This window comes from Microchirus variegatus, assembly GCF_963457635.1.
Source record: "Microchirus variegatus genome assembly, chromosome: 17".
NCBI lineage: Eukaryota > Metazoa > Chordata > Actinopteri > Pleuronectiformes > Soleidae > Microchirus > Microchirus variegatus.
In genome coordinates, this window is record NC_139818.1 from 9,563,481 (window position 1) to 9,590,671 (window position 27,191).

Here is a 27,191-nt window from a genome sequence, read left to right on the forward strand (position 1 = left end):
ATGATTTTAACTTTTGTCATTGCACTGTCCTTCCTGGGTAAGTTACCAATTCATCTGTTGGATTTCTGTAACATTTTATAACTGTATATACAACTGCATTCCTCTTTAATGCGTGCAGGAGTGAGGAAATGTGTGGGGTAAAAAATATTGATTGTTATTGCAAGTTTATTGTTTGCATGTGAATGTTCTGCAATGATTTTGGGCTTTGGAAAGTTCCCTGCGTCTTTGTTTAACATTTGCAAAGAAATAACCGAATGACAAGAAGTTTAGCGTTTGCACGAATTAAAGTGGCGGTTACAAGTATTTTCCAACTGCCTTCTTGTAACCCCCAGACTCAGTGGTCACCTTGAAGGGTGAGGGCAGCGCAGCGTCCCGGCCCGCGCGCCTGGACTGCGTGAAGGCCAGTGAGCAGTGTCTGAAGGAGTACTCCTGCAGCACCAAGTACCGGACCATGAGGCAGTGCGTGGCGGGCAGGGAGAGCAACTTCAGCGCGGTCACGGGACCGGAGGCGCAGGGCGAGTGCCGCAGCGCGATAGATGCCGTGAAGCAGAGCCCACTGTACAACTGCAGGTGCAGGAGAGGCATGAAGAAGGAGAAGAACTGTCTCCGGATCTTCTGGAGCATATATCAGAGTTTACAGGGTACGCAATCACATCTTTAGAAAAAAGTACAGACAGGTTGTAAAGCCATAGTTACGCACGCTCTTATACAAAAGATTATTGTGATTATGGTGTATCAAGTAGGGCTGATTGTTAGTTTTAATAACTTATTAATCTCACAATATATTCAAGTGTGATGTTATGGAAAAATAGTCACCTTTAATGAGTTGAAATGGCAGAATATGTTTTAAAATTATTAAATCACTCAAAGCCATTGTTGGATTAAAATAGTTGGTGAATAATTGAATGATTGATTGCAACCTCACCTTATCTAAAAGAAAAAAAAAACCTCATGCAACCTAATTTTAATGCATCCGTCTTTATAAGATTAACAAAATACGAGGTCATATATTATCAACTGTAATTAAAATGGATTTCCTCGGCTACTCAATTAGTATAAGTGATTTCATTATGTTAAGGAGGATCACATAACATCCACTTCTTCCCCACAGATCTGCAGACTAAGCACATCATTAGAAATCTTTGTTTCCTCCATGCAGGTAATGATTTACTGGAATACTCTCCTTATGAACCAGTCAACAGCCGGCTCTCAGATATCTTCCGCCTGGCACCCATCATAGCCGGTAAGAAGCCGTTTACCATTGCCAACATTCCTCAGATTTAAGTTTGGCCATTGTGCAGTTTAGTCACAGTATGTGCTACCATCCATGTTGCTTTGAGTCCAGTAAAAGAAACGCCGTTCAAATCTGTCACCGCTTGACAACAGCTCTTTTCTGTTGCAGTCTGGTTTCAGGCTGCAGCTTTCAACGGCCATTATCCATCACAAAAGCTTTTATCTGATACTGTGACCCACCAAACACAAAGCAGAGTCATTTAATATATTTCACTTTCAGCTTTCAAAGCGTTAAGGTCTGCATGTGTGTGTACTAGTATGTGTACTGTACGCATGTGTGTACTCAGTTGTTACCATCTAGGAACCATTTTCTTGCATCAACACTGACCTTGTCAGGACCTGGAGTCCTCATATCAGTCCAATACCTAACAAACCGGTTATGTTTAGGGCTAAGATTTGAATTGTGGTTAAGGTTAAGTTTAGGCATTAAATGGTTATGGTTAAGGGAAGGGATAAGGCTTTATTAAGGCTGTTCAAATGAATGGAAGTCAAAGCAGTGTCCTTTAAAGGATAGCTGCCAAACCTGTGTGTGCATTGAGCTTTCTGGCTGGAGGACGTCTACACTGGCCAGCTACAATTTCAGTGTTAAAAAAAAACAACAGAAAGGATGGGTTATTTGATTCTACCCCACCCCCTCTCACTCCCCTCTCCCCTCTCCCCCTGGTCTCTCTCTCTGATTGCATCCACTTAGCGTACCACAGTGACTCTACTCCACGTGCAATGACATAATGGTTGACAGTAGCTCAAACCGTGTATGGAAAACTTCATTTGGAATGTGGATTTGTCCTCTGTACTGGAATAGTGCAATAACAATTTGGAGACCGGTCCAGCATTTCTGGAACAGTGAAATTCTGGCTTTCAGATAAAACATAAAAATGTCAGCCAACAAGAAGTTGGTGTAAATGGTCAGGTCATTTTTAAAAAATCTAATTTAAAATCTGATCAGCTTCCAATATGCTCTTCTATCACAGCAGTGTGTCAAGAGCTGAATGTTATTGTATTTATATATCTCACCGTATTAGACTCTCTCTGGCGTAAATGACCTCATTCCTATCTGCAACTAAGCCAGGCCTCAGGCAGTCCACAGTGTAAAATAATGGACATGTGAACCACTATTGAAGGATGTACACTGTATCCTAAGGGGCAGTTACTACTGTAATACATAATGCTCACTCTTCTGATTGTCTGGGAAAAAAAGCATGTTTTTATCCTCCATATGAGGGTCGTGGGGCACTGGAGCCAATCCTAGCTAACAGGGTGAAAGGCGGGGTACACCGTGGACAGCTCACCAGTCCATTACAGGGCAAATATACATTTGTGGGTCTTTGTGTGCAGAGTGTGTGTGTGATACTCTGCCACTCATGGTAGGTAAATAGCAAAACTGGGAAAAATGTTACACATCTAGGTGCATGTGTGAATGGTTTTCAGTATAAAATGCGTCTATCCTAAAATGTTTTTACAATAAGCTTCTTTGAAGGGGAAGTCTATATTTTTCAACCTGGGCCCTGGATTTATAAATGTGGGTGTGTATGTGAATAGTACTAACACAAATTGTCAGCATTGGTCCAGTAGAGGGTGGCAGCCATGACAGACGCCAATGGCTGCGGCGTAATCTTATGGGGCAAAAAAAGTGTTTTTTTTACCAAAGCATTAGTGTCCTGAAAAGTCTGAATTCAATGGCTCCCCCAATTTGTGAGTACACTGCTGGACCAATTATGAAGTACTAAGTACTATTCACGTACACACCCACATTTATAAACATAGGGTCCAGTTCAAAAAATACCATAATTCTGCTTTTAAATAGAATATAGAATTCAGATTTAATTTTTTAGCAGCGCTGCAAGACTGTACCCACAGTAAACCCAAAATGCTAACGAGCTAACACAGACAATGTTGAACAGGCTGATAAATCCAGTTCAATATTTAACCACGTTCACAATCTTAATTAAACCAGTATTGTATAAATTAAATTGAATGTTTTTTCACTTGGAGATTGCTTAAGTTGAGCAGAAGGTCAGTGGAGGGATATTACCAAAGTGATTTGAATTTGTCCTAAGGGAAGCATGAATGTCACTTACACAGCATTGTTAATTGGATTCCCAATATTCGTTGTCTTAAGTACTATTGTTATTAAAGCAACATTGTTTTTACATTAAAATAAACAGCTTCAAAATCATTTTGAATGGCTCACTGACTTATATAATTGGGGGGGAAATGAGAATCTATCGATGCTTCTCTGCAGCAGAAACTCTGTGGATCGTATTTGCAAAGAATGCTTTGTTTAAAAACAAGATGCAAACTATTCGGAAGCTTTTGTGATGGAATTACAATAGTGGATACCTTTTGTGATGTCTTGTAAACCCATGAAGTTTGGGCACTTTTGGTGCATGACACAATATCAAATTATAAAAACGTTCAAAGCAGTGAGCACAAACCAGTGCTTTACTCATTCATTTGCTGCAGCTTCAACACATCCTTTAAGTAATTCCTCCAACAAAATGACTTATAATCAGGATTTCTCAATTCGTTGAAAATATCCAATATCCAACTAAGGACACTGCCATTATCTAATCAAGATGTGGGACAAATCATGAAGTATTGCAGTGTTGTAGAGAGATTTCTCAACATAGCAGTGCTGCTCTTCAGATAAAACTAAACAAAAATATCCCATGTTTATGTATGTTAAAACTATTTCCTGCATTACCAAAGGGCATCAACAAATAAAACAAGTCATTAATACAATACACTGCTCTGTGGACAAAGTGGGATTATTATAAATGTATCAGCAGCTTCTTGCTTATATCCTTTGCTTGCCAAAGTTGAGATAACAAAGATTGTTGCAGAGTATATCTGTTTGTACATCACATTCCTAACTTATTACAAATAAACTACTTTAAGGGACGACATGTACCAGTACTTCTTATCTGTAGCACTACTGGTATGAGTACTGATTAGATTCCAGACTGATTTTTTGAGCAGTAAATAATTCATGTTGCTATATGTTCTCATTGTTCACCCTTGAAAAAAATAGTTTGAATCAGTTCTATACAGTATGTGTGTATCTAATTGTTTTAAGGTTTGCAATGTGCAGACAATGCTTCTTATACTACACTACAGAAGTAGCTACAATTCTGCTAAATCAGTTAACTCCTGTCCCTCATGTTTCCATCTTATAACCTCTGCATATTGGAGTCAATTTTCTCACCTCCATAAATGTTTTCTTTCATGTTTTCAAAATCCCCTAGAGCCAGTTACTCAATTTACATGTAAGCAGCCGCTCACAGTGGAAGTCCATGGTCTGAGCCCAGTACTTTCCCCCTCTCTCTCTCCTCCCAGTCTATCCTCACTGCTAATCTGTAGTCTAACAGAAGACCATGTCTGTGAACAAGAGATGGGAAGTTTGGCATGATGATTTTCAATTGAAACGATCTCAAGAATAATTCAGTGGGCCTATAGCTGCCTGAAGCAACAGACTTAAACTTGAATCGTCTTTGTGCTGTTCCTGCGGCAAGGCCTGCCTCTGTGTAATGCACATGTATGAGCAAATGTCCCCAGCTGAACATTAGAGATGTCATCAGTGAAAGAGACATTTGAAGTCTGTCAGTCCTTTCCACAGGAGACTGCTCTCAGTCATATCAGAGAGTAATCGGGAAACTGTTGTTTTTGCCCCACTGTAACCTCATGAATTTAGTTGTTTATTTAAGTTGTGAATTAGCAGTTAGCAACTTCATTTATATACTCCATAATCTAATAATTTAAACCAAAATGTTCTTATTCATTGGCAAACTTTTTACTCATCATTTTTGCCTTCTTTGAGGTAGAAAGCAAAATATATTTGTTTTATAAAAGTGGATGGGATGAACTGCAGGGGGTGGACACTAAGAATTTGTTGTAAAAAATACACCTCGACACCTCCAACATGGCACATTACAGTATTACTGTATGTGCAGTGAGCTGGTGCAGAACACAACAGTAACATTTATTTCACAGGTCACAGGGTAACAAAAACAATAGAAAGAAGGTACTTTGCTGATAAATGTGATACATCATGCGCCAGACTTGGACGGATTAAATGTCATGACTTTCTTTGTCTGATACCAAGTATGGGAGCTGCTCATCCATAAAAGAACTCGAAGTTCTGTAACTTCAGCTTCACGAATGTTGGTTCATTGAATCAATGATTCGAGTAAAGTACAATCAACTGCATTATTTTGGTTTGTGGAAAAAAAGACGTGTGGAAATTGTCTGGGAAACATTTTTCACCATTTTTAATGACCAAACAACTAATCGATAAAAAAATAGATATATCAATAATAAATACGTACTAAGCCGTTACAGCCCTAGACTGCAGCCCTATTAAGGGTCGATATTTGCGTTTTTTACGTGTATCGGCATCAGCCGATTTGCGAGTGCATTCACCGATCTTTTGTGTATTTATTTTTCCGCTGGAGAGCATGTGAAGTACATATGTTGCCCCTCCCTCCCTGGCAGAGAGCAGCTGGGAATTTTGGAAGTCTACCAACAACTACTCTCCATGAGAAAACGGTAAGTTTTCAACTTTCGATGTATCTGTAACTTAGCTGTATTATTGTCTCACACTTTGAGAGTCTGTCTGTCTCTGTGTCACTCTGGACAGAAGAGAGCAGCCACCACAGGTGTGTGTGTCTGTGTCACGCTCACTGAGAGTGGGCGCCATCAGGTGGGCATTTCGATCTCTTTCGCTCTGCCACTGCCTCTGCCATTAGCACTTTGACACGGATTTATAAAACTCTGGTCGAGCAGTTTTCAATCATCATCACCATCATAGTTTCCCACTGGTTAAAAAGACACTTCTGATCTCCAGCTGGCGAGATGGCACCGCTGCGCATCTGTGTGGCACATGTATCAGTATGCTCATGAAAACAATTAGCTATCACTCCGTGTATATAGAGCATCCAACTTTACATAAAATATAGTCACTGCAGCTGTGGTCAGTGTTTTTTGTCCTCATCTCTTCCCCAACTTGGCTGCATACAGCGCAGATTATGAACTCTCTACGACATTCACTTCACACCAGAGAACATTCTCTCTCTTCTCGCCCCCTTTGAGCAGTTAAGTAAAGAGATCAGCTCATCTGATGCATCCGTTATTCCCTTCATTGCGACTGCACTCATTCCTCGTCATAATGATCATTATTTGGGTGTAAAGATAAAGCTACATGTAGCAAAATGATCCAGTCTGTGTTGGATACGGAGAGCTTGCTTGGAGACGGAGAAGAGCACAGTGTATGGCGGTGGGCAGAAAAAAAAATGCCCTTCTGTCTGCACCAGATGAGCGGCATCCAAGCTCATCGTCTGATATGTTCGATGAGATCCTCAATATTTTTCTAAATATTTTCAGAGATTCTCAATAGATTTATTTATTTTTTCTACATTTATTTCATGTAGAAAAAAATGACAAACTGTTTAATTTATAAATTAAACTGAAGATGTAAGCACTAGATAAAAATATACTGAATGTGTTTGTGTTTCTCCTTTTTAAAGAAATGGCTGAAAAGAAGGGCAACCCTGTGTGGCAGCACTTTACTGAACCAACCCCAGGCAAGGATCGATGCAACATCTGCAATTCATTGTTTCTCTTGTTATATATTTAAATGTTCTTCATTGTTTGTTCTATAATGAATGTTTGGTTTTTGGTTAAATTGAGACCTGTAACATTTGTTATCATTGTGTCATTTCGATCATGTAAATGGAGGGAGAAAAGGCAATATAATAAAACAAATAAAAAAAAATTCAATCTTTCAAAGGCGAGATCTTGAGTTTCCAAAAAGTTATGAAAAAAAAACTAAAAAAAGGCCTACGTGTCATGGTGCGCGAGCCCCGACAGGAGCAGCTAGAGATGGGGAAGAGAAGGCAGTGCCAAGACTGCAAAAAAAAATACAACAAAGGACCCTAGTAATAAATGTGACAGGGTAGTGTGTGGAAGTTGCACAGGGAAGGTAGAAGTCACATGTGTTGTCTGTGTTGCACATGCGCCAGTGTCAAGTAGAGGTACCGCCAGGCAGACCGTTTTGGTCGTTCAAGTATATGGACAACTTCCATAAATGTTTATGAAATGTTATGTGATATATGTGTTAATGTATTAATGCTATTATAATTAATAACTAGACAGCATTGTTAAGGTTAAGGAAACAATTGATCGAGATATAATTGAAAGAGAAAAAGAGTAATTGTCATTGTAATTTCAACAGCGGCTTCAATTACCATTTGTCAATTAATATATTTTCTCACGTGTTAGAGTTCCCATTTTGTTTCCTCATATTTACTATCACCTTTATTCACATTACATATCTATTTATTTTCAGTTTGTACTTTGATTTTTTAAATTATATCCAAATTAATTATGAGCAGTCAAAATGACTGCTATGATAGTTGTAATTCCCGGTAGTTTGAAACTCAAAATCTCGACTTTGAAAAAAAATTTTTTGTTCATTTTTTGGAAACTCACCCTAACCCATGTCACTTCACTAGTGAATGGCTGATGTAAAAAAAAAAAAACTGGAAACAGCATTGGCCATTAAAAAAAAACCCATATCGGTTTGAACTCTAAGCCCTACACAGTGTTTTTATTTGAATCATCCATCATATAAATACAATATTTGCCAACATGAATCTGGCATACCAGTATGTTTCTTTGGAAAAAAAAAATACCCAGACAATAATCAGTCATGCACACACACACATATATAAATATTATTGGAAGATGAAGGCTCAGTAAAGTGGCTTAGAGAGTGTCAATTCCTCACAAAGATGAGTGTACCCTTTGGCTTAGCCATGACAAGTTGTGTGCAGGGAGCCAAGAGGATACGTAACCATGAGTGATGATGCAGCCAATGGCTAATCACAGCTCTGAGATAAGAAAATGAAACACCGTAGTCTGCAGGTGACACAGGACTTCTACGGTCAGGAATCAAATTATTTCATATGACCTGAACACTCAGGCTCCCACATGCACAAAGAAACAGATCTACACAAACAAGTTATCAGTCAAATAATGTGACACATGCATTAGTGCTGAATCGAGACACTCATCTACATGCAAATCACCCAGCATGCATTGCAATCTATTAGCAATGACATACACATTTGCAATATTCAGAAACTCAGGCTTTTCTCACACCTGCCAAGCAGCATTAGCATACAGGTCCACGACTGTACTGCACCAATAATTGCAATCATGGCACTGTGCACGTTTCATAATCACTCTCCTATGTCTGCAGTCACAGTAGCACCATTTGTCCAGTAATATTGCTGTGCATCATCTTCATAACCAATGAGTCAGATACGAGATCACAGCGCATTCGGTGCTCTCAAATATGAAACTTCAAAGAGTAGTTTGGCCTTCTGTGCGTGTTGTTTGCTTGTCATTGTGTGGATGAATGCCTCAAGTTTGAAGATTAAAACATTTGAGCTTCTCAGGTAACGTGACCTGGGGGTTTATAGTCCACACAGTCCTATAGCAGCATCCTCACACAGCCACGCTGAATATGGTGAGCAGCACTGCTCTGCTACTTTGTGTGTCAATGCAGAATGAATGACTACCAAAGGATTAAATGGAGGAGAGGAATAGCTGGAGCAGTCGACGCCAAGTGAGATTTTTCTAATTACACTGGTGCATTTAATAAATGTGTCTTGGTCTGGTCATAAATGCTGAGAACATCAGCAGGGATATCGTGATGCTGGCAGGAAGCCTAATAGACCACATGGTGCCGTGAAGGAGGGTACTGACCACTACTGTTTTATTTCTATTACAAAAGGTAGACTATGAGGTAATAGAAGATACATAATGGTTTGTGGTATTGGGTGCAGCCAAACAAACACACACTGTGGGTAACTAGACTTGAGAGACCTCTTTCTAGGAAGACTGAGTTAAGCATCATCTAAAGTCAATGGCTTAATTTGTTTTTAGAGAACATGCAAGTTTGGAATAGGTTTAAGGTCCAATACGCAACAATTTGACTCACAAGATGTAAGGAAACAAAAATCCTACAAGCGTGCACATGAAACAAACCCTTTTGAACACTTCCTACATATTCATGACCTGTGAACTCCTACATAGGCATGGTAGCTTTAACAGTCAGGAACAAATGTTTTGGTCAACTGTTTCTTGGACATGGGGCAATTTTATGTGATAGGCATAAAGGGGCAATTCCAAGATTATATGGAACTATTCCTACTTTTAAAAACATATGCATGTATGCAGAATATTTTTTATTCAGAACTATACTGAAAATAAACCCTAAAGTTTTTGCTAACGGCAACTGTGTCCGACCTCACTGCCCCAGAGTAAATGGTGACACCAGTCTGGGGAGTTTTATTGGTCTTATTTATTCCATATCCTGTGCAGACAGATGATATATTCGCCTGAACCTGCTGCATCCATAAAAATATCCCAGAGAAGTAAGGGAATTACAGAATCTGATACACAAGAATGTGTATCAGATTCTGTAATTCAGATTCAAAATGTTCCTCACAGGAAATGACAGAGTCAAACTTTGCATATTACATATTATTACACACACCTTTGCAGCTTTGTTTAAATCAACAAGTCATTTAATTAATTTTAACAAGTCAACGTTTTAAACTGCTTGACATTTGTGTTTCTCTTCAGTGAAAGCTTGCCCTTCCCCTCAAGGGCACCATAATTGACCTCATGTATGAGATTACTCTTAAACCCTACCTGCCTACAGATTCTTCAAAAACTCTATTGAAGCAACCTGTTAGAGGCCAAAAGGCCAGATTCCTGTGTTGACTGGAGTGTCTTGTTATTTGGTCTGCATCAATGGCAGCAGGGTGGCCGTGCTCAGGGGGTGCAACCTAAGAAGACCAAATAAGATTTGCTTTCTTTCAGCCAGTGGGCCTATGATGCTACGGTGCATGAGGTCACCCACAACTCACCTTATTGTATGTTGTGGCCCTTTCCTGTAAACTAAATAAAATAGCACATTTCACAGGACGACAGCATCATTTAGAGATTTACAAAAAAGGTTTTTGTAATGATAACCATCATCAAACATTCTGTCGGACTCCAGCTGGCCTGGAAGCTGCAGATGTGCCACAGTTACCACTCTGAGCTGAAAAACAGGCTGGAGACCGATTTTACTCACCGTAAGCTTAAAACATTTTTATTTTTTATTTTTAAGTTAATGGATGGCAGGAAGCCTTGGAATGGCACACGACATGCTGACAACTAGTCAGAAAACCAGAAATGCCCAAAATTTACAAAATGAAAGTCTGTGTCCTACCACCTCGACAGGGGAAACACTTCAGTCAAGAAATTGATTCCCCACTTGTGCTTGTATACTGTGACATGGTCAGTAGTCTAATTGAACAGCACCCCGTCATTCAAAAATAAAATACTTCCTCACATGTAAATCACATTCTCAATTATTTTAGTTAACATATTGCCTTCTGTTTGTTGAAGAATTATTTATTTCATTCTGGGAAGAGGAGGGGTTTGTGCCAGCATCTAAAATAACCACCACAAAACTCTGGAAGATTTGTTGCCAATTGTCATGGTGCAACAAAAACATAACCCAGGTGTTTAAAGAGATGTCTGTCAGGCAGCAGATTGTTACTGTGTTGAGAACATTCTGATGTGAAAAACTGATGTTTCCCATGATCAAAACATGCTTTTTGTGCCTAAACCTAACCATATTCATGAGTTGTGACTGACTAAATAAGTTATTATCATCTAATTTAAGCAAAATGCATTACCACATATGTAGAGACATGCAAATAACTTACTAAAATGCATTTCTTCAACACACTTCTTACTAGATGTAATTGAGAATACAGTTGAGTTGTGCGAGGACGTCATTTTTAGGAGACAAGGTTGAAAATCAAGAATAAAATAGCGGCACTCTTTTCATCCAATGGCACTTATGTATGAGCATGAAGTTCTCAGAAGAATAATCACAAGTATAATGTGTCACAGTTTATACTGTTTGTGTAGGGGAGTTGATTCTTCCATTCATAACTTGATCTTTAAAGCATAAAACATAAATAAAACCCCCGAATTAGCTTGATAAATGCAAAAGAACTCTTGAAAAGTTTTTTTCCTGCCATAGGGTGATGTGTCTACAATTTCAACGATTCAGACACATGGACACACACATACACTAAATAAAGCGGTGTCTTTAGCTCGAACTATTTTTAAATTAGTGTTTTAATAAGCCAAGTATTTCAAGGCAATACTGTCACATATGTGACCCAAGTGCTACAAACAGCGACCACAGGATCACACCCCACATGTCTAGGCACCTGTAAAATGAAAATAATGAGTTCTATAATATGTGATTAACCCAAGTTCAAGAATGTATTCAGACTTAATCGGGGTTGATTCTGCTGTGCCTGAAAGAGGCAGTGAACTTCCAATTCCACCTCAAAAGGCAGAAATGCAGAATTCATTCTTCCATGCCGAGGCCGAGGACACAGTTTGTGTTTCTGTGCAGAAGTCAGTGGAGCGAGTTTAACAACAAAAACATGAGAAAATGAGATGTGAGAGTCATTATGGTGGGCCACTCGGAGCTTTGGCTGTGATGGAAGGAAAAGAAAGACAGACTGGGATATTAAAGTGAAAACGGGTGGTTTGGTTCATTTAACCACAGACAAGCAAAATACATTGTCAAAGCAGGTGTCTGTGTTTTAATTTGAAGAGGGACATTTCTGTGGTTTCTGTAGAAATTAGAAACCAAGACTGAGGTCAAGCAAACCGTGCTGTCATTTTTGTTCAAGTTCAAGGAGCTTTTGTCCACTTTGAAGAGTTTTGCACTTCCTCGATATTGTGTTGAATTTATAGAGTAGATTGATTACCATAAAGACCATGCAGACCTAATGAGGTCAGAGAGAAATCTATACTATAAAGAACTGATCTGATCAAGCAACTGTAACAAAACAGAGGAAGTGCAGCAACAAATCTGTACAGCAAATTAGAATAAGGCTCCAACAGATTTTTCTTACACAATTTGTATCATTATATTTGCAAAGCTTAACACATGAGACTTTGTTTTTAAAAGCTCCTGTCATTGATGTCATCTTTTGGCTCACTTCCCATCTGTTGCTGCTATTAGCGCTCCTCCCTTCCCTCCTCATTACTTCACCTCCTTAACACCTAAATTGAGAATGACTATTTATTCATTGTCAAGCAGCCTGACCTCACACGGAGGGGGGGTTCCTGCTCCTGATTGGATAAAGTGTTGTGAGATACTCGAAAAGTTTCACCTAATGTCCGAGCCTGACAGACTCGTATCACTGAGCAAAAATTCTAGACAATGTGATGGCTGTCAGAATATACAGAACTACTTGACAAAGATTTTAATAAAGGACTGCACTGTCATTAGCATTTACTTACAGTCAGTTAAATCAGTTATTAAGTGAGACCATATTACAGAGATGAATACCTACATTCCATTATTTTTGTCAACTCATGAGATTTCATGTTGCTTTCTTTAGTCATGTAACACTATTTTACAAATGTACAGTTAAACAGGTACAGAGTGTGTATTAATTGGTTACATCTAATGGTAAGACTCAATATTGTAACAAACAAAGGACTACTCCGCTCACCTTTTCCTTACCCTAATTGTGTCAGGGAACTATAGTGACCTTAACATACCAGAAATAATGTCAATCTTCTGTTTGTTTCTCCCTCACAACCATAAATGCACACCGTTTGTCCCGTTAGGAAAAAGATGGTGGTCTGTATAAGCCTATACCCTTGCCTAAGGGCGCTTTCACACCAACAGCAGTTGGTGCGCACCAAACGATCCATTCGAACCAAAAACTCTAGTTCGTTTCGTTTTCGTTGGTGTGAAAGCATCAATCGCACTCGGGTCCGCACCAAATCAAGCGGGCCCCTCGACTCCGCACCAAATGTCAGACTCTGGTGCGGTCCCTCTGGTGAGAACGCGAACTCTGGTCCAAACCATATTCTGCAGTAAATGCCATGGACATAGCCTACCTTGTAGGTCTTTGGAGCAATCTTCGTCTCATAGTTAGCACGACCACATTCATGAAAATAGCGTGTCTCCTCTGCCTGAAATGACGCGTTATACGTCTTCGCCGACTCCAGTGCATCAGCTGATTGTTCTCCAGACGCAGCCGGGACTCATTCTCAAATTGGATATTTTGCCAAAAATTGCCAATACAGAGGTAATAAACGAAAATCAGAGCAAGTAGCAATGTGCGAACGTGTTGCTCCATAGTGAGTCAAAATTGGCGCTTTTCTACCGGAAGATATATACACATTGATGAAACGTCAATTGGGCCAATTTTGGACCACACTGGAGTCATATGTTACATAATAACAATTATATTGCCTGGTGTGGATCAAATAATCGAACTAGTGGTGTGAAAGCGCCCTAAAGTACATAGAGTCAGGTAAATATAAATATTGGGTACTGACTATTGACTATCCTCTTCTTTTTGGCTCTATACAACACTACAATGGATTTGAAATGAAACGAATGAAAAGAAATGACACTCACACTTTTAGCTTTAATTTGAGGGCATTTACATCCAAATCAGGTGAACGGTGTAGGAATTACAACACTTTCTATATGTGCCTCTTTTTATTTATCAAAAGTTATGGGACATCATAAATCAAACTTTTATTCCTTGCAAATCCTTTGCAGTCAATTACAGCCTGAAGCACTAAAACTATATTTCATGGTGAAAACGATGCTGAAAGGTATAGCATCCCTTTAAGAAATGACCATACATGAAAATGTTTCTTCATGCATTGCATCTCTGTCTTTTTCATCTGAAATGACAGTCAGCTAATTCTCCTTTGTGATGAAACAACTTCAAACAACCATGAACCCTGCACAAAGAAATATTAATGTGTGTTTCTCCTCTGTTTTAGTTGAACCTGCATCCACAAGGGAGAACAACTGTCTAAATGCTGCCAAAGCCTGTAACCTGAATGACACGTGTAAGAAATACCGCTCAGCTTACATCAACCCCTGCACTAGCAGGGTGTCTGCTTCTGAGGCTTGCAACAAGCGCAAATGTCACAAAGCACTACGACAGTTCTTTGACAAGGTAATCAACCCAGTTCATTTTAAGAGCTTTTTTTTAATGCTTTCTCTCTGTTTGATTTCATATAATAGCCATCAAAACAACACTGGCACCAAGTGTCAAATGTTGAAGGAAAAATTATATTTTAAGTGCAGTTTCAATTCAGTTGACTTTCTCTCTAGTTTCATGACAAAAGTCTCATGTGCTGAATTGACAGGCTGCATTGAAAGTTTAAAATGATTTTCCTCCAGGAAATTAGGCTACAACACCACTAATTTCAACACGTCTTTCTTATTTCTTTGTTTTCAAATGAAGGTACCAACTAAATACAGCTATGGGATGCTGTTCTGCTCCTGTCCAGCGGGGGATCAGACGGCATGTGCAGAACGGAGACGACAAACTATTGTACCCGTCTGCTCCTATGAGGACAAAGACACACCAAACTGTCTGTCTCTGCAGAACACATGCAAGACCAACTACATATGCAGGTAAGGGAGAGAAGAGGGATCCTGAACAGTGTTTGAAAGATTTTTGTTTTGTTTGTTTATTTATTTGCACAACAAAAAAATACATAAAATATAATGCGATACACAATAGATAAAAACAGGTGCAGGAAGAGGGATAAAGCATTTATAGCTATAATCGATAGTAATATAGCAAAATAATACATAAAATGTAATAATCAATAAGGATAATCAATTAATTAATGGACTAAATTAAGATAGAATAAAAACTATATATATAAGATTACTACAAGAGGCTAGGATGACTTATGAGATGGGTTTTTAAGGCTTTTTTAAAAGTCAGAAAATAGGAAATTGTTTGTATATTTATCTGAAGACTGTTCCATATTGTGACACATTTATATTTTACGGAGGACTGTGCTAATGATGTGCGGAAGAGAGGAATATGGAGTTGATTTCTTTGCCTAGTATAATAGTTATGTACAAGTGAATTAGGGTTTAGGAAATTATCAAATATATTGGGGAGATTGTTGGAAAGAAAGTGAAGATACTAATTTGTAATTTATTGATATCGTGGATATTGAGCATTTTCAATTTTTGAAATAAAGGAGCCGTGTGTGAGCGTAGGTCAGAAGCAGTTGCTATCCTTGTGAATTTCTTTTGGAGAATTATAAGAGGGTGTAAAGTTGTACAACAAGCGCATCCCCAAACAATGTTACAGTAAGTCAAAATATGGGTATATAAGGCTATTGTATATATTTATAAGAGTCTTTTGAGGGATGATGTATTTAATTTTCCCAATAACTCGGCACTGACATGGGCCTTCCAATTTAATTTTTCATCTATTATTATCCCTCAAAATTTACTCTGTCTCTCTTGCATAATAGGAACATTCTGTAGGAAAATAATTTTGGCCTTACTGATATCATATTTTTACTTCAGAAAATACGGAAATTTGTCTTTTTAGTATTTTATTTACTTCAAACCATGTAGCTAATTTACATAATTCTTGATTAACCAGTTGTATCAGAGAATCAAAGTTTTTATGAGAAAGGAATATATTGGTGTCATCGGCAAACAGTATAAAATAAAGTAGTGAGGAGGCTTCCGCTAGATCATTGATGTAGATCAAGAATAGTAGAGGTCCTAAAATTGATCCCTGTGGTATTCCACACTGAATTTCGTTGTATATAGATTTGGTTCCATTCAGAGTCACGTATTGTTTTCTATTATTCAGATAATTTCGAAACCAGTTAAATGCAATGCCAGTAACACCATAAGCAGCTAATTTCCAGAGGAGTATGTTATGGTTTACTGAATCGAAAGCTTTTGATAAATCTAGAAATATTCCTACTGTATATTCGTTTTTATCAATGGCCGTGGGTATTCTGTCTACTAATTGTATTAGGGCAGGAGAAGTGGATACACCCTTGCGGAAACCATACTGTTGTTTATATAGAATATTAGTATTGAGATATTTAATCAGTCGATTATAGACAAGCTTTTCGTAGAGTTTTGACTTACTGGGCAGGACCGAGATTGGTCGGTAATTATTAAATGAAGTTGAGTCTCCACCTTTGAAGATAGGGATTACTTTAGCAATTGTTCTGGTGGGAACCTCTCCACTTTATAACGACAATGTAAGAATATGGGTGAGAGGAGTAAGGATATGGGGAAGGGACAATTTTAGGGCTTTAGATTTAATTTCATCATATCCAGCTGCAGAATCTTTTAAGTTCAAAACTATGTCCTCTACTTCTGTGTTCGAAGGTGGCTCAAAAAGTGACAGCAAACTATTTGTAGAGGGCTTAATATAGCTTATGGGATCTTTTTGCTTTCTTGTGATTTTATTTGCTAGAGTAGTACCAATTTCAACAAAGAACTTGTTAATTTCATTACACATTTCAAAACTTTCAGTAATGATCTTATCGCCAAATTGTATTTCTTGTGGGCCTGCAGTTGTCTTTTTTTTACGATTTAGAACTTCATTGATAACTCCCCATGTTTGCTTTATATCAAGACTTGCTTCCATAAACCTCTTGTGAAAATATTCCTTTTTTGCAATTCTCAGAATATGATTGAGTTTATTTCGATATCTTTTGTATTGGTTTTGGTTCAAAGGCGTTGGAGTTTTTAGGTATCTTTTATATAGTTGTGGTTTCCATTTTATTGATTCGAGTAACCCGTTGGTTAGCCATGGTTTTTTGTAGTTTTGTTTAGGGCTTTTAGCAGTCTTTAGAGGAAAACTTCTATCATATATGGTTCCTACAATATTATGGAATAAATTAAATTAACAGATTAACTTTTCAACATCTTGTTTATATCTCAATGCTAAAACAGTTCTCATTTCTTAGAGGCATTATCAACTGCAGAGAGAACCTCAGAAGTAATTCAGATTTTAGACATTCGGGATTCAAATGTAACAAGTGAAAACCGAACAATTATGTCAATTGCCTGGCGGTTGCACCAGAATACCGGGTTATTTTATAGTAGTTAAAGAATAATGTTTTGCAAATTACACTTTCAAACCTCCCTTCTGCATTTATATTATCTATAGCATTATTACAAAGGAAAACAGTTATTTGTTTTTGTGCTCAGTCTTTGGCTTTGCATTTAAATGTGACCAAGCACTGAGCTTTTACAACAAACTTGACATTACATTTATTAGCATCTCAGAATTTGCACCTCTAATTTGTCTATGTTGTTTGCAGGTCGAGGCTGGCAGACTTTATCAGCAACTGTCAGCCAGAAGCTCGTTCCATCTCTGGCTGTCTGAGGGAAAACTACGCAGACTGCCTGCTGTCTTATTCAGGTCTTATCGGTGAGTCATTTTATCATTTTTCTCTTGGTGCTGATGCTACTTCTTTTGATTTGCTCTGCACAAATACCAACTATTTAGAAGAGCCAGCAACAAGAAAATTGCTTGTTATTTTTAGGGTGGAAGGGTTATCAAAACAATAAGCCAAGAAGTCCTAAAATTGGACAGAATATGAATCTGTTCCTTGAAACTGCAAATACAGTGATGATTTGGTCACCTAATAGCCATATTCTTTTAAAGGTCACATAGAGTGGTCCTGATGCACATAAATGTTAGTTATGGAGGTCTACTTACAAATATTAACTTTTTTTTATGGTCAAAAACCTCCTAGTTGCTGTAAACGAGCCGATTGAAATCCTCTTTTCTGACGGTGATCATCAGCCGCGATGTTTCAAAGTGAACTTTCACCCCCAGAAGACAGAGTCTTGTGATTGGCCAGTACTATTCAGCATACCAGCTATGGAACGGTGGATGCAATGCTCCTCATTATCAACTATAACTATTACGGGATTTTCAGAGATTTCGTTGAGCCCCGAGATTACAATAAACACAGCGTTCTCAGCAATGGCTGAACTGTTTCGAACCTTCAGGGCTTCATAATCAAGGTAATGATGCCGATACACACCAAAAAAACAGCGTTAATAGGAACTTCCGGTCGAGTTCCGCTTTAATGTCACAAGAGAGAATACAGTGAACAAACTAGTATTGCAAATGTTGTGCTTTTTGCTTTAGCAGTAGCATCATTAACCATGGAAATTTAAGATTTAAACACTGTGGCACCTTAATTAAACGTATGCCTGCCTACAGTTGATCACTAGCATTTTTTGTTGTGAGCACTTTGTGTTTTCATTACGATTCCAAACTGTTTGCAGCCGTATCACTTCATTAGCTCAATGTTGCGGTTGTCTCTGTCCATCTTGACAAAATTAATCACTTCCTGTGTGCAGCTTGGGAATGTTGCCAAGCAACATGACATCTAAACTCCACTATAGTGAGAAACACAGAGCTTAATCAGCATTGGGCATTTGCTGATATAAAATTGTACCCTGACTTAGGATGTGCTTGGTCATAGTTTAGCTAATTGTCTGCATGTTGAAGATTTTAATGTAAATATTAAAATATTTGTTGTTTGCGAGGCAACAAAAAAGTTTGAGTTCCAGTTCTGAGAAAGGATGTTAAAGGTGAAGTAAGTAGTTTATAGTGCCATCTAGAGGAGAGGCTGAAATGTACAACAAAGAACTGCTCCTCTGCTCACCCCCTCCCTTCCCTGAGCGCTACGGTATCCTCAGCCGGTCAAATGTCGTCCTCGTCGTCTTTCTCCATGTCAGCAGATGAGGTTCGTGAGGTGAGGGAGAGGGCGAGCTACCGCGGCCGTAGCAGACGAATTGGAGAGAGTGGAGGCGGGACTTCCGCTACAAGTAAAGCGACGCTTGATTTGTTCTCTCGCGTTTGTCTATACAGGCTCCGGTAGAAACATGGCGTCTCGCTGCTAACAGTGGCTATGCAACCGCGGCCCACGACCATGTTATTTTACATGACTTTTTGAAACACTACGAAAATTATACAAAAACTATTATACAGCGACTAGACAATGCAGGAGCACATAATATGTATAAAAGAGTGGATTTTGGGTTATATAAACCCATAAATACTACAGTGTCCCTTTAAGTAAAATTTGTAACACATTTTCTACAAATCTTTCAAATCCACCCTAAATTAATGAATACATTATGCAGCTTGCTCTAGTGGAGCACTATGAATGGATTGGAACAATCAGTAAATGGCATCATCAAGTAGTAACTTACTCTAATTCTGAAAGTGTCATGAGGAAATTAACAACTAACAATTATATAAAAAAAAAAGGTATTCATTTTTTTCTGCTGCCTGCAGAGCTTTCACTCTCTCAAAATGTTCCCAAACTTTGGACTTCTTACCCAACCTACTGTTTGATAAACTCTTCAGAGAGTGAGCAGCCCTAGTTTTAGTCACGCTGTTTTTTGGGTGTGTATCTGCTGCTGCTGAGAACGCTGTGTTTATTGTAATCTCGGGGCTCAGCGAGATCTCTGAAAATCCCGTAATAGTTACGTGAACAGTTGTTCTCCTGAACAGCCGATCGTCCTGCTCCAGGCACTAGTCCGGGCACATCCGGTTGCGTACATTGAACCTCAGAACAAGAATAACGTCCGTTGTGTAGGTGTTTCACGAGCGACAGTGTCTTCTGACTCTGGGTCTGACTCCGGGTCAAAGTCATAAAAGGGACTGCGGCGGGGAGTCGTGAAGAAGCTATTTTTAAACACTGTTAAAACAATGTTTTGATAATGAGGAGCAGTGCATCCACCGTTCCAGAGGGGGGAGCTGCGCTTCTGAAAGCAGATGTGCTGAATAGTACTGGCCAATCACAAGACTCTTTCATCCCCAGAAGACTTCTGGGGTGAAAGTTCACTCTGAAACATCACGGCTGATAAACAGCGTCAGAAAAGAGGATTTCAATCGGCTCGTTTACAGCAACTAGGAGGTTTTTGATCATAAAAAAAAGTTAATATATATATTAATATATATTTATCTTAATGGGTTCTCCACAGCAGAGGTTAGAACCACCAGACCACTAGGCAGCCAGACAGTCCGATTACAGTCAATAAATTGCAAATCTGCAGGGAGTACATGCCATCACAGTCCATACACCAAACAGGGCACAGCAGTACAAGTTCCTCCACAGTCCGTGTCCTACCGAGGTTCCCTGATGAGATGTGAATGCAGAGCAACAGTCACCAATTACAAACCCAACAGGCAGACATTTAATACACACCCCTTCATACACACACTCTGCAATGGTTCCCCCTAATTTAACCATTTACAAACTCTCACACAAAAACCTGCTGCTAAAACATTACAAAAGTTTTATTTGTTTTACATCAGGGAGAGAAAACAGCCAGATCTCATTGGACCCCACAGTACGACTATAGTACTCAGGCACAACAATGTGTCTTGTAACCAACAAAACAGCAGCCCTGAAGACACTTGAACACGCTCTCCAGAGCTGCATTGTGCCTCAGCAGCACATCTTTGAATAATGTGCATGTTATGGAACAGACAGGACCACTGGCCATGCTATAAATGTTTACAGAGGTGTTTATAATCCTGCTGCAGTGAGAAGCATTGTCAGGCACAGTCTAGACTATAGTGCTCGAGTTGACACCTTACACCAGAATAGTCCAACTAAATTAGCATAATTAGGATTAGACACAGGAATAAAATTTGATTTCACAATTATCCTGCTTTTCCAGCATTGGATTACACATGCCTACATTGCAAAGCAACCTACAAAACAAAGAGAACATCAGATAATAAATACCTGTCAATGTCGGGGGAAGTGTTTGAGAGCTGAAGAGATTAGTGGGCCTTTTCATCTACTGCATAAAGCATGAGTTTGCGTCCATGCTCAGGACAGAGAACCATGATCCCAAAATGAGATGAAACTCAGTTAACTATTTGTCTAACGAATGGATCTAAATGTTGACGCAAGTATAACTAAAGGCTAAATGTGTACAATAACAGCTCTTCAATTAAACACATTGATATGGTAAAGGGATATTCTGACTGGCAGACGTCTGTGTTGGCTTTTCACTGTGTAAATTCTTTAAATGGGTGACTACAATAAGAGTATTAGAAACCTCTGATAATAAACATGGGATTACAGTTAAAAGCAGGTTTCTTCCCTTTTGTGCTGCAGGTACCGTCATGACACCCAATTATGTGCGATCTCTTGGTATTAGCCTGTCACCATGGTGCGACTGCAGCAACAGTGGGAACAGCAAGCCCGACTGTGAGAAATTTGCAGAGTTTTTCACCAACAACAGATGCCTACGTGAGTTCCCATATTCGACGTTCTGCTTGAATGCATTTGACTTCCAGCTTGCACAGTTTTTCAGAATAAGCCAGAGATAATGCCTTAAATTTAAAAATATATATATAAAACTTAACATAATATGTAGATGCCCCAAGAGCAACCCATTCAAAGCTGCTTTGAATATGACGTAGACTTGATTGAGAAGGAGTCTTTGTGATTATATAACTCAGATTTTTTTTTTACATTTTGATAATTTATAGCTGATTAAGGAAAACAACGCTTGAAAAAGCTTCTTAGTTTTCCAAAAATATCAGCTTTCATGTATTTAAAATACGTCAAGATGATGATATCCATTCCCCTGACGCCAATTTAATATATTCAATGTAAAGCACTACATGCAACTCAAGAATATAACTCGAGAATACACACTTTTTTTCTTGTAGGTAACGCCATCCAGGCATTTGGCAATGGCACTGATGTTGGGGTTTGGCAGCCACAACCCCCAATTCAGCCCACAGCAGCAGAGCCAAGCATCACACACAGGTTCAAAGAGCGGACCAGCAGTGCTCTGGACGCACTGACAGACATGATCAAACTCCACCTGGATGACGACTCGTATCGCATCTGTGGGACCTTACAGGTGACGTTTTAAAAGTCGAGTGTAAACTCATATCCGACTCCCTACACTGTCACACTATCATAACTGCCCTACCAACCTGTAAAAAATATATATATTATTTATTTAAAAATGTGGCACTAAAAATAATCTGAGATATCGGATGACAAAAAGGTGCTTTAGCTCTATTGCTTCCAATGCATACTTGTTTGGTCATGCCTTTTCATCCCAAATTTAAATAAAACAACATGTACAAGATATTAAGGAGAGAAGAATAATATGGAATCAAAGACGACAATAAATGTTAATACAAATTTAAATGTTATCAAGTTTTCAAACAAGTGCCTGAATCCGAAGCAGGAAAAGATCTATTAAAGCTGCTGCCTGACTGTCAAACATCCGGCTCCATCACTTTAATGGATCAGGGTTTAGACAATGAGAGCATTCACCCTTTCCAATGTGCTGTAATTTTACTTTGCACATCAAATATTCACATGATTTGCTTAAATGGGCTTAGAAACCTCAGTACTGCTTTGATACTTTTTGGACTCAGCAACACTTCAGACCTTTGTTATTCTCCTGTGATAAATACTATGAGGCTATATTTTTTAAATGAGATGATATCACATACTTTCAGCGAGAAAATATATCATATTGGATTATAAAAGTGATAATCTGATTTATCGCCTCTAAAAACATCCTCCAGGAGGAAAAGACCTCCTATAGAGTTATTAATCATTCTTCTCTACAATCCTGCTCTACAATTCTTTCCACTAAAGAACCAACACTTTAGTGTTTATTATGTTCCCAAACCACTGTGGAGTCACTTTATCATTTTCTGGAGTCCATCTCAGCATCTGTGTGTGTGTAAATGTATGTGCAGGTGGAAAGGTTTGCAGCAGTCGGAGGAAAGTTTTATACGGTCGTAACCTTGAGACGGCGCACATCAGCCAACTTCTACACATACACTACATGTTCACATCTGACGAGGGGTTGATGCTAACCCATGCAAACCCGTTTCATGTGGGGAAAGATACCTTTTGAATGTAGTCCACTACAGAATACATGCCCTTAAATGACTTCCACATTGTATTGCATGGGTCCACTCACGACTATCCCAAACACATTTTTAATAATATCGTTGTGTTCATTCATGAAAATATGAGGTACACACGGACAATGAGTTTACTGTGTCCTTTAAGATTTTAATTCATTAGAGACGCATGTTGCGTAGCTATCAACATCCCTGCACGTGAAACAGAAAAATACCATCATGAAATCCATTGATTTCAACAATGTAACTCTATTCTAAATACCATCTATTTAAATTCTAACTGTTACAGAATACAGCTACTCATACATTTGTATTGTAAATATGTAACACTGGTACATCAATTCCATTACATCCCAACACTGGGGACTAACCTGTATCAGACTTAGTGGGAACTAGAAATATGACTAAGACTTCAATTGCTTTGACATTCATTCTTCACATCTGTGACAGGAGTAGTTTAGGTTAATGCAATAATTATCCTTGTCATAACTCAAAGACTATAAAAGGAACTATATTGAGACCAAGAACCGGATAAAAGAATCCAGCAGGTAGAATAATCGAGAAGAAGGCAGTAATGCAACTTTATGGATGCCGTTAAACACCACTACAGATTAAACAGACACACTGTACCCTTCTGCTACACTGCGGCTATATGATGGATAATATTAAAGCAGCAGCCACCTAGTATACATTTGATAACTTTTTGCCCACCATCAACCAGTGTGGTCACATAGCTAATTTATAAAAAGAGTTTCCATTTCTCTGTTTTTTTTTTTACACCGTGTTCTCTCTAGGCCCAAAAGCTGGTGTCAAATCAAACAGTGGACACTGGTGTGTGTAAGGTAAGAGTTTTGATTCTTTACATCAATTTCAAGGCTCCTGTTAGAACTCAATAATAAACAGATGACAGTGTCATTTGAGATCGACAGAAGTATATCCATACAGAGATTATGCATGTTAATGTATTGAAAAAAATATTCAAATATATGTATTTTGTTTATAAAGGATAAAATATGCACAGAGCTCAATGTTCTATACTTTTTAATATCACATGATGTATTTACTAGGGGTGTCACAAATCTCCAAATCCTTGATTCGATTTTCAAATTAAAAATGTTAAGGTCACTATTCGATTGCCAATCTTTATTCTATTTTAGCACAAATGGGTCTGACATTTTTAGCCTCATCTAGTTCAGTCTAGGATCATTGGTTTTGTCATAACAACTCATTTCATTTTTGAATTCCCATTTCAATTGTCTACATGGTGTCATGACTGATTTAATGTCCATCATGTGTTTGCAATTTACCACACTAAGGCCTTATTGTCAAATGTAAATCATTCATTAACAATATGAATGTAATAATAATCAGTAAACGCTTGAACTCAGGGTTCTCCCAGCTAAACCTCGGTCATTGCGGTGAGCACACCAGCTAAGTGCCTAGCTCAGCATCCCACCACGGCGCTACAGGCACTGAGTATTAGCACACCAGCTAACTGCCTCGACGCCCTGTCTGCACACCAGTTGTATGGAATGGAGGCTAAAACCCCTCACACCAGAGGGCATGGAGACTCCGGAGCCTGGCTCAGTCGCTGCGGGAATAAGATATCGAGCACGAAGAAGAAGAGAGTGGCCCGATAGCCCCTCTCTCCTCTGGTGATGCAGTTGGAAGTTTCCCCGTTCTCCAGCTTCACCCGTTTGGCTTTTGAGCGTGCGAGCAAATAAGCCAAGTGCCGAGGGCGCAGCTAATAAAAAAAAAAGTGCCGACGCCCGCTGTCCTCCCTCAGAGGGGGGTCGTTTCCTTCCCCGAGCGGGGTTGTGGGACTATATATCTGGACTATTGGCTGCTTTTGGCACAATCGGAGCAGGAGGCCAGGGCGCACGCATATTATCATGCAACACTTGTTATATGTGGGTTTCGTGATAAACGCAGAGAAGCGCATGTCGTCTCCGGCTCAGGACATAATCTTTCTGGGATAGTCCCTGGACTTGTGCGCCTCTCGATGGAGCGAGTGAAAACTTTCAGAGGATGTCTCGTGCTCTTTCATCCAGGCAAATCTGTTCACTTCAGATTGTGTCTTTGGTGACTCGGACTGATGGCTTCTGCCATTCTCGTAGTCCGTTTTGGTGGCCTCCACATGAGGGAATTCCAGCTCTGGGTGACCTTATGCGGGCTGGATCTCATGAGCCATGGCGCGGGGGGTAAACTGCAAGCCAGCACCCGCTGGTTTTGCACAGGCACAGGCTCCTTCCTGTGTCCATACCACTGGTACCACCGTGGTATCTGGCTGTGGAGGAGGCAGACGATGGGTTTCAAGTTCAGCCAATGTGTTGCCGTTAGTTGGCAGCAGCTTTAGGTTAGCGGGAGGAGGTTATATGCAGCCGTGCAACAATGGCTACAAATACTCTTTTCCACGCTGGAATGCCTGCAAGATGTCACACTTTGTGGCTGGTTAAATCCTCAATTATACCTTTGCTTTCGAAGGTCAAGATCGTAACATAATTGTGGTCGATATTTGATTCACGGGAGACTGTTCAAGATTGTGACACCCCTGTAGGTTGTTCTTTACAGCAACTCAAATAATTTCACTAATACAGGAACTTAAGTCAGGAACAAACCTAACTGAGATCCACTTATCTTTAATATTTATTTGCAATAGCTCAATTTCCTCTTTGGATTAGACGTAGAGCTGCATATTTAATCATTTACAAATCAAAAATGCAGTTTTAAACATGGCAATTATCAGATCAAAAAGGCTACAATTTAGGACAAACATACACTGCAACTAACAGACCGTTTATACTTAACCATCTTTGGCTTTAGAAATTATTTTGTTCCACTTATTTTAATATCACAGATGTTTTACAGAATTGTCCTATTGTTTCCTTATTGAATTTTCCCCCCACATTTGTATTACTACTTGATACGGTCACAGCTTTTGTAATAATTATCTATGCTTTTTCCCCCCCAGAATAATCAACTGGAAGATTCCGGTGACTCAAATGCTGTTGCCAGAAGCTCACCAGCTAAACTCCAATTACACCTCTCCAGTATGTTCTTCACCCTGGCCTTTGGTTTGATGCCAATAGTATTAACACAATAAGGTTTCAACCTTTTATAGGAAGCAAGGCTTCTGGATTAATGTTTTCATTTCAACAAGTGACTTAAATCATAAACTTAATTCAGACTTTTGCCCGAGTGCGACACCTATATTCAAAGTGGAGGAGCAACATGGGACGTTGAAGAGCACTGGAATTATAAAAGTGGATTAAATCCGAGGCGTCTGTGTGTTGAAAATAGATCTGCTGAAGCCATTTGAGTGATCGGCTCATTTGCCCTCTCCGCCTCGTGGGGGCAATCTGGTGACTTAAAAAAAAAAAAAAAAAGATCTGATTCACACTGAAACACTTATTTTCTGGAGTTAAACGGATCTGCGTACTTCTTTGGAGTGTGTAATCGGTACAACATTTGACTGAATGGACTGCGTACGTAGTCCATCTACGATAAAGTAGATGTACAGGCCTAACTGAGCTTTAAGTCATGATAGTTCAGGTTATTTTAGATGTGGTTGTATAAGGTACAAAAACACATTTAAAAATGATAAAAACATGGCTGCCAGAAAGGACACAAGGAAAAAATATTGTAGACACTCAATGGCTCACTTAATTCAATCTACACCTGTTTGAGTCTATGATAATTGTATATGTCCACTGCTTTATGTCATTTAGTTGTCATTTTGAAAAGTGTACACTCCAAGCACCAAACAGAAAATCAATAGTTTCACATCGTGGTACACAGCAGTTAGTAATCCACTGCTGCCTCCATCAGCGAGTTCAAGAGTGTTATTTTGAGACTTTGGCATTTGAAATAATTTGATCACATTTGACCTAGATGGCTCACTTTCCAAGGAGTGATCCAGCAACTAGTCTCCACGAAATAAAAGTGCTGACTTTCACTATACTTTTGTCCAGGAACGTGAGTGACTTCCAAACTTCAGAAAAGATAGTTGAGCCTTTTGTTAAGTCGCTAAAATGTATTCTT

General features: G+C 39.0%; 1 protein-coding gene across 1 annotated transcript; it reads left to right on the forward strand.

Moving 5' to 3' along the window:
• gfra1b (gdnf family receptor alpha 1b) lies at window positions 1–26,253 on the forward strand (the record flags this gene model as incomplete). The annotated part of the gene is made up of 10 exons (XM_083903516.1): window positions 1–37; window positions 333–641; window positions 1,160–1,243; window positions 14,197–14,375; window positions 14,667–14,839; window positions 17,527–17,636; window positions 21,364–21,498; window positions 21,924–22,120; window positions 23,945–23,992; window positions 26,122–26,253. The coding sequence occupies 10 exons, from the start codon at window positions 1–3 to the stop codon at window positions 26,251–26,253; spliced, it is 1,404 nt and encodes a 467-aa protein (XP_083759642.1).
• Window positions 26,254–27,191: the final 938 nt, after the last annotated feature.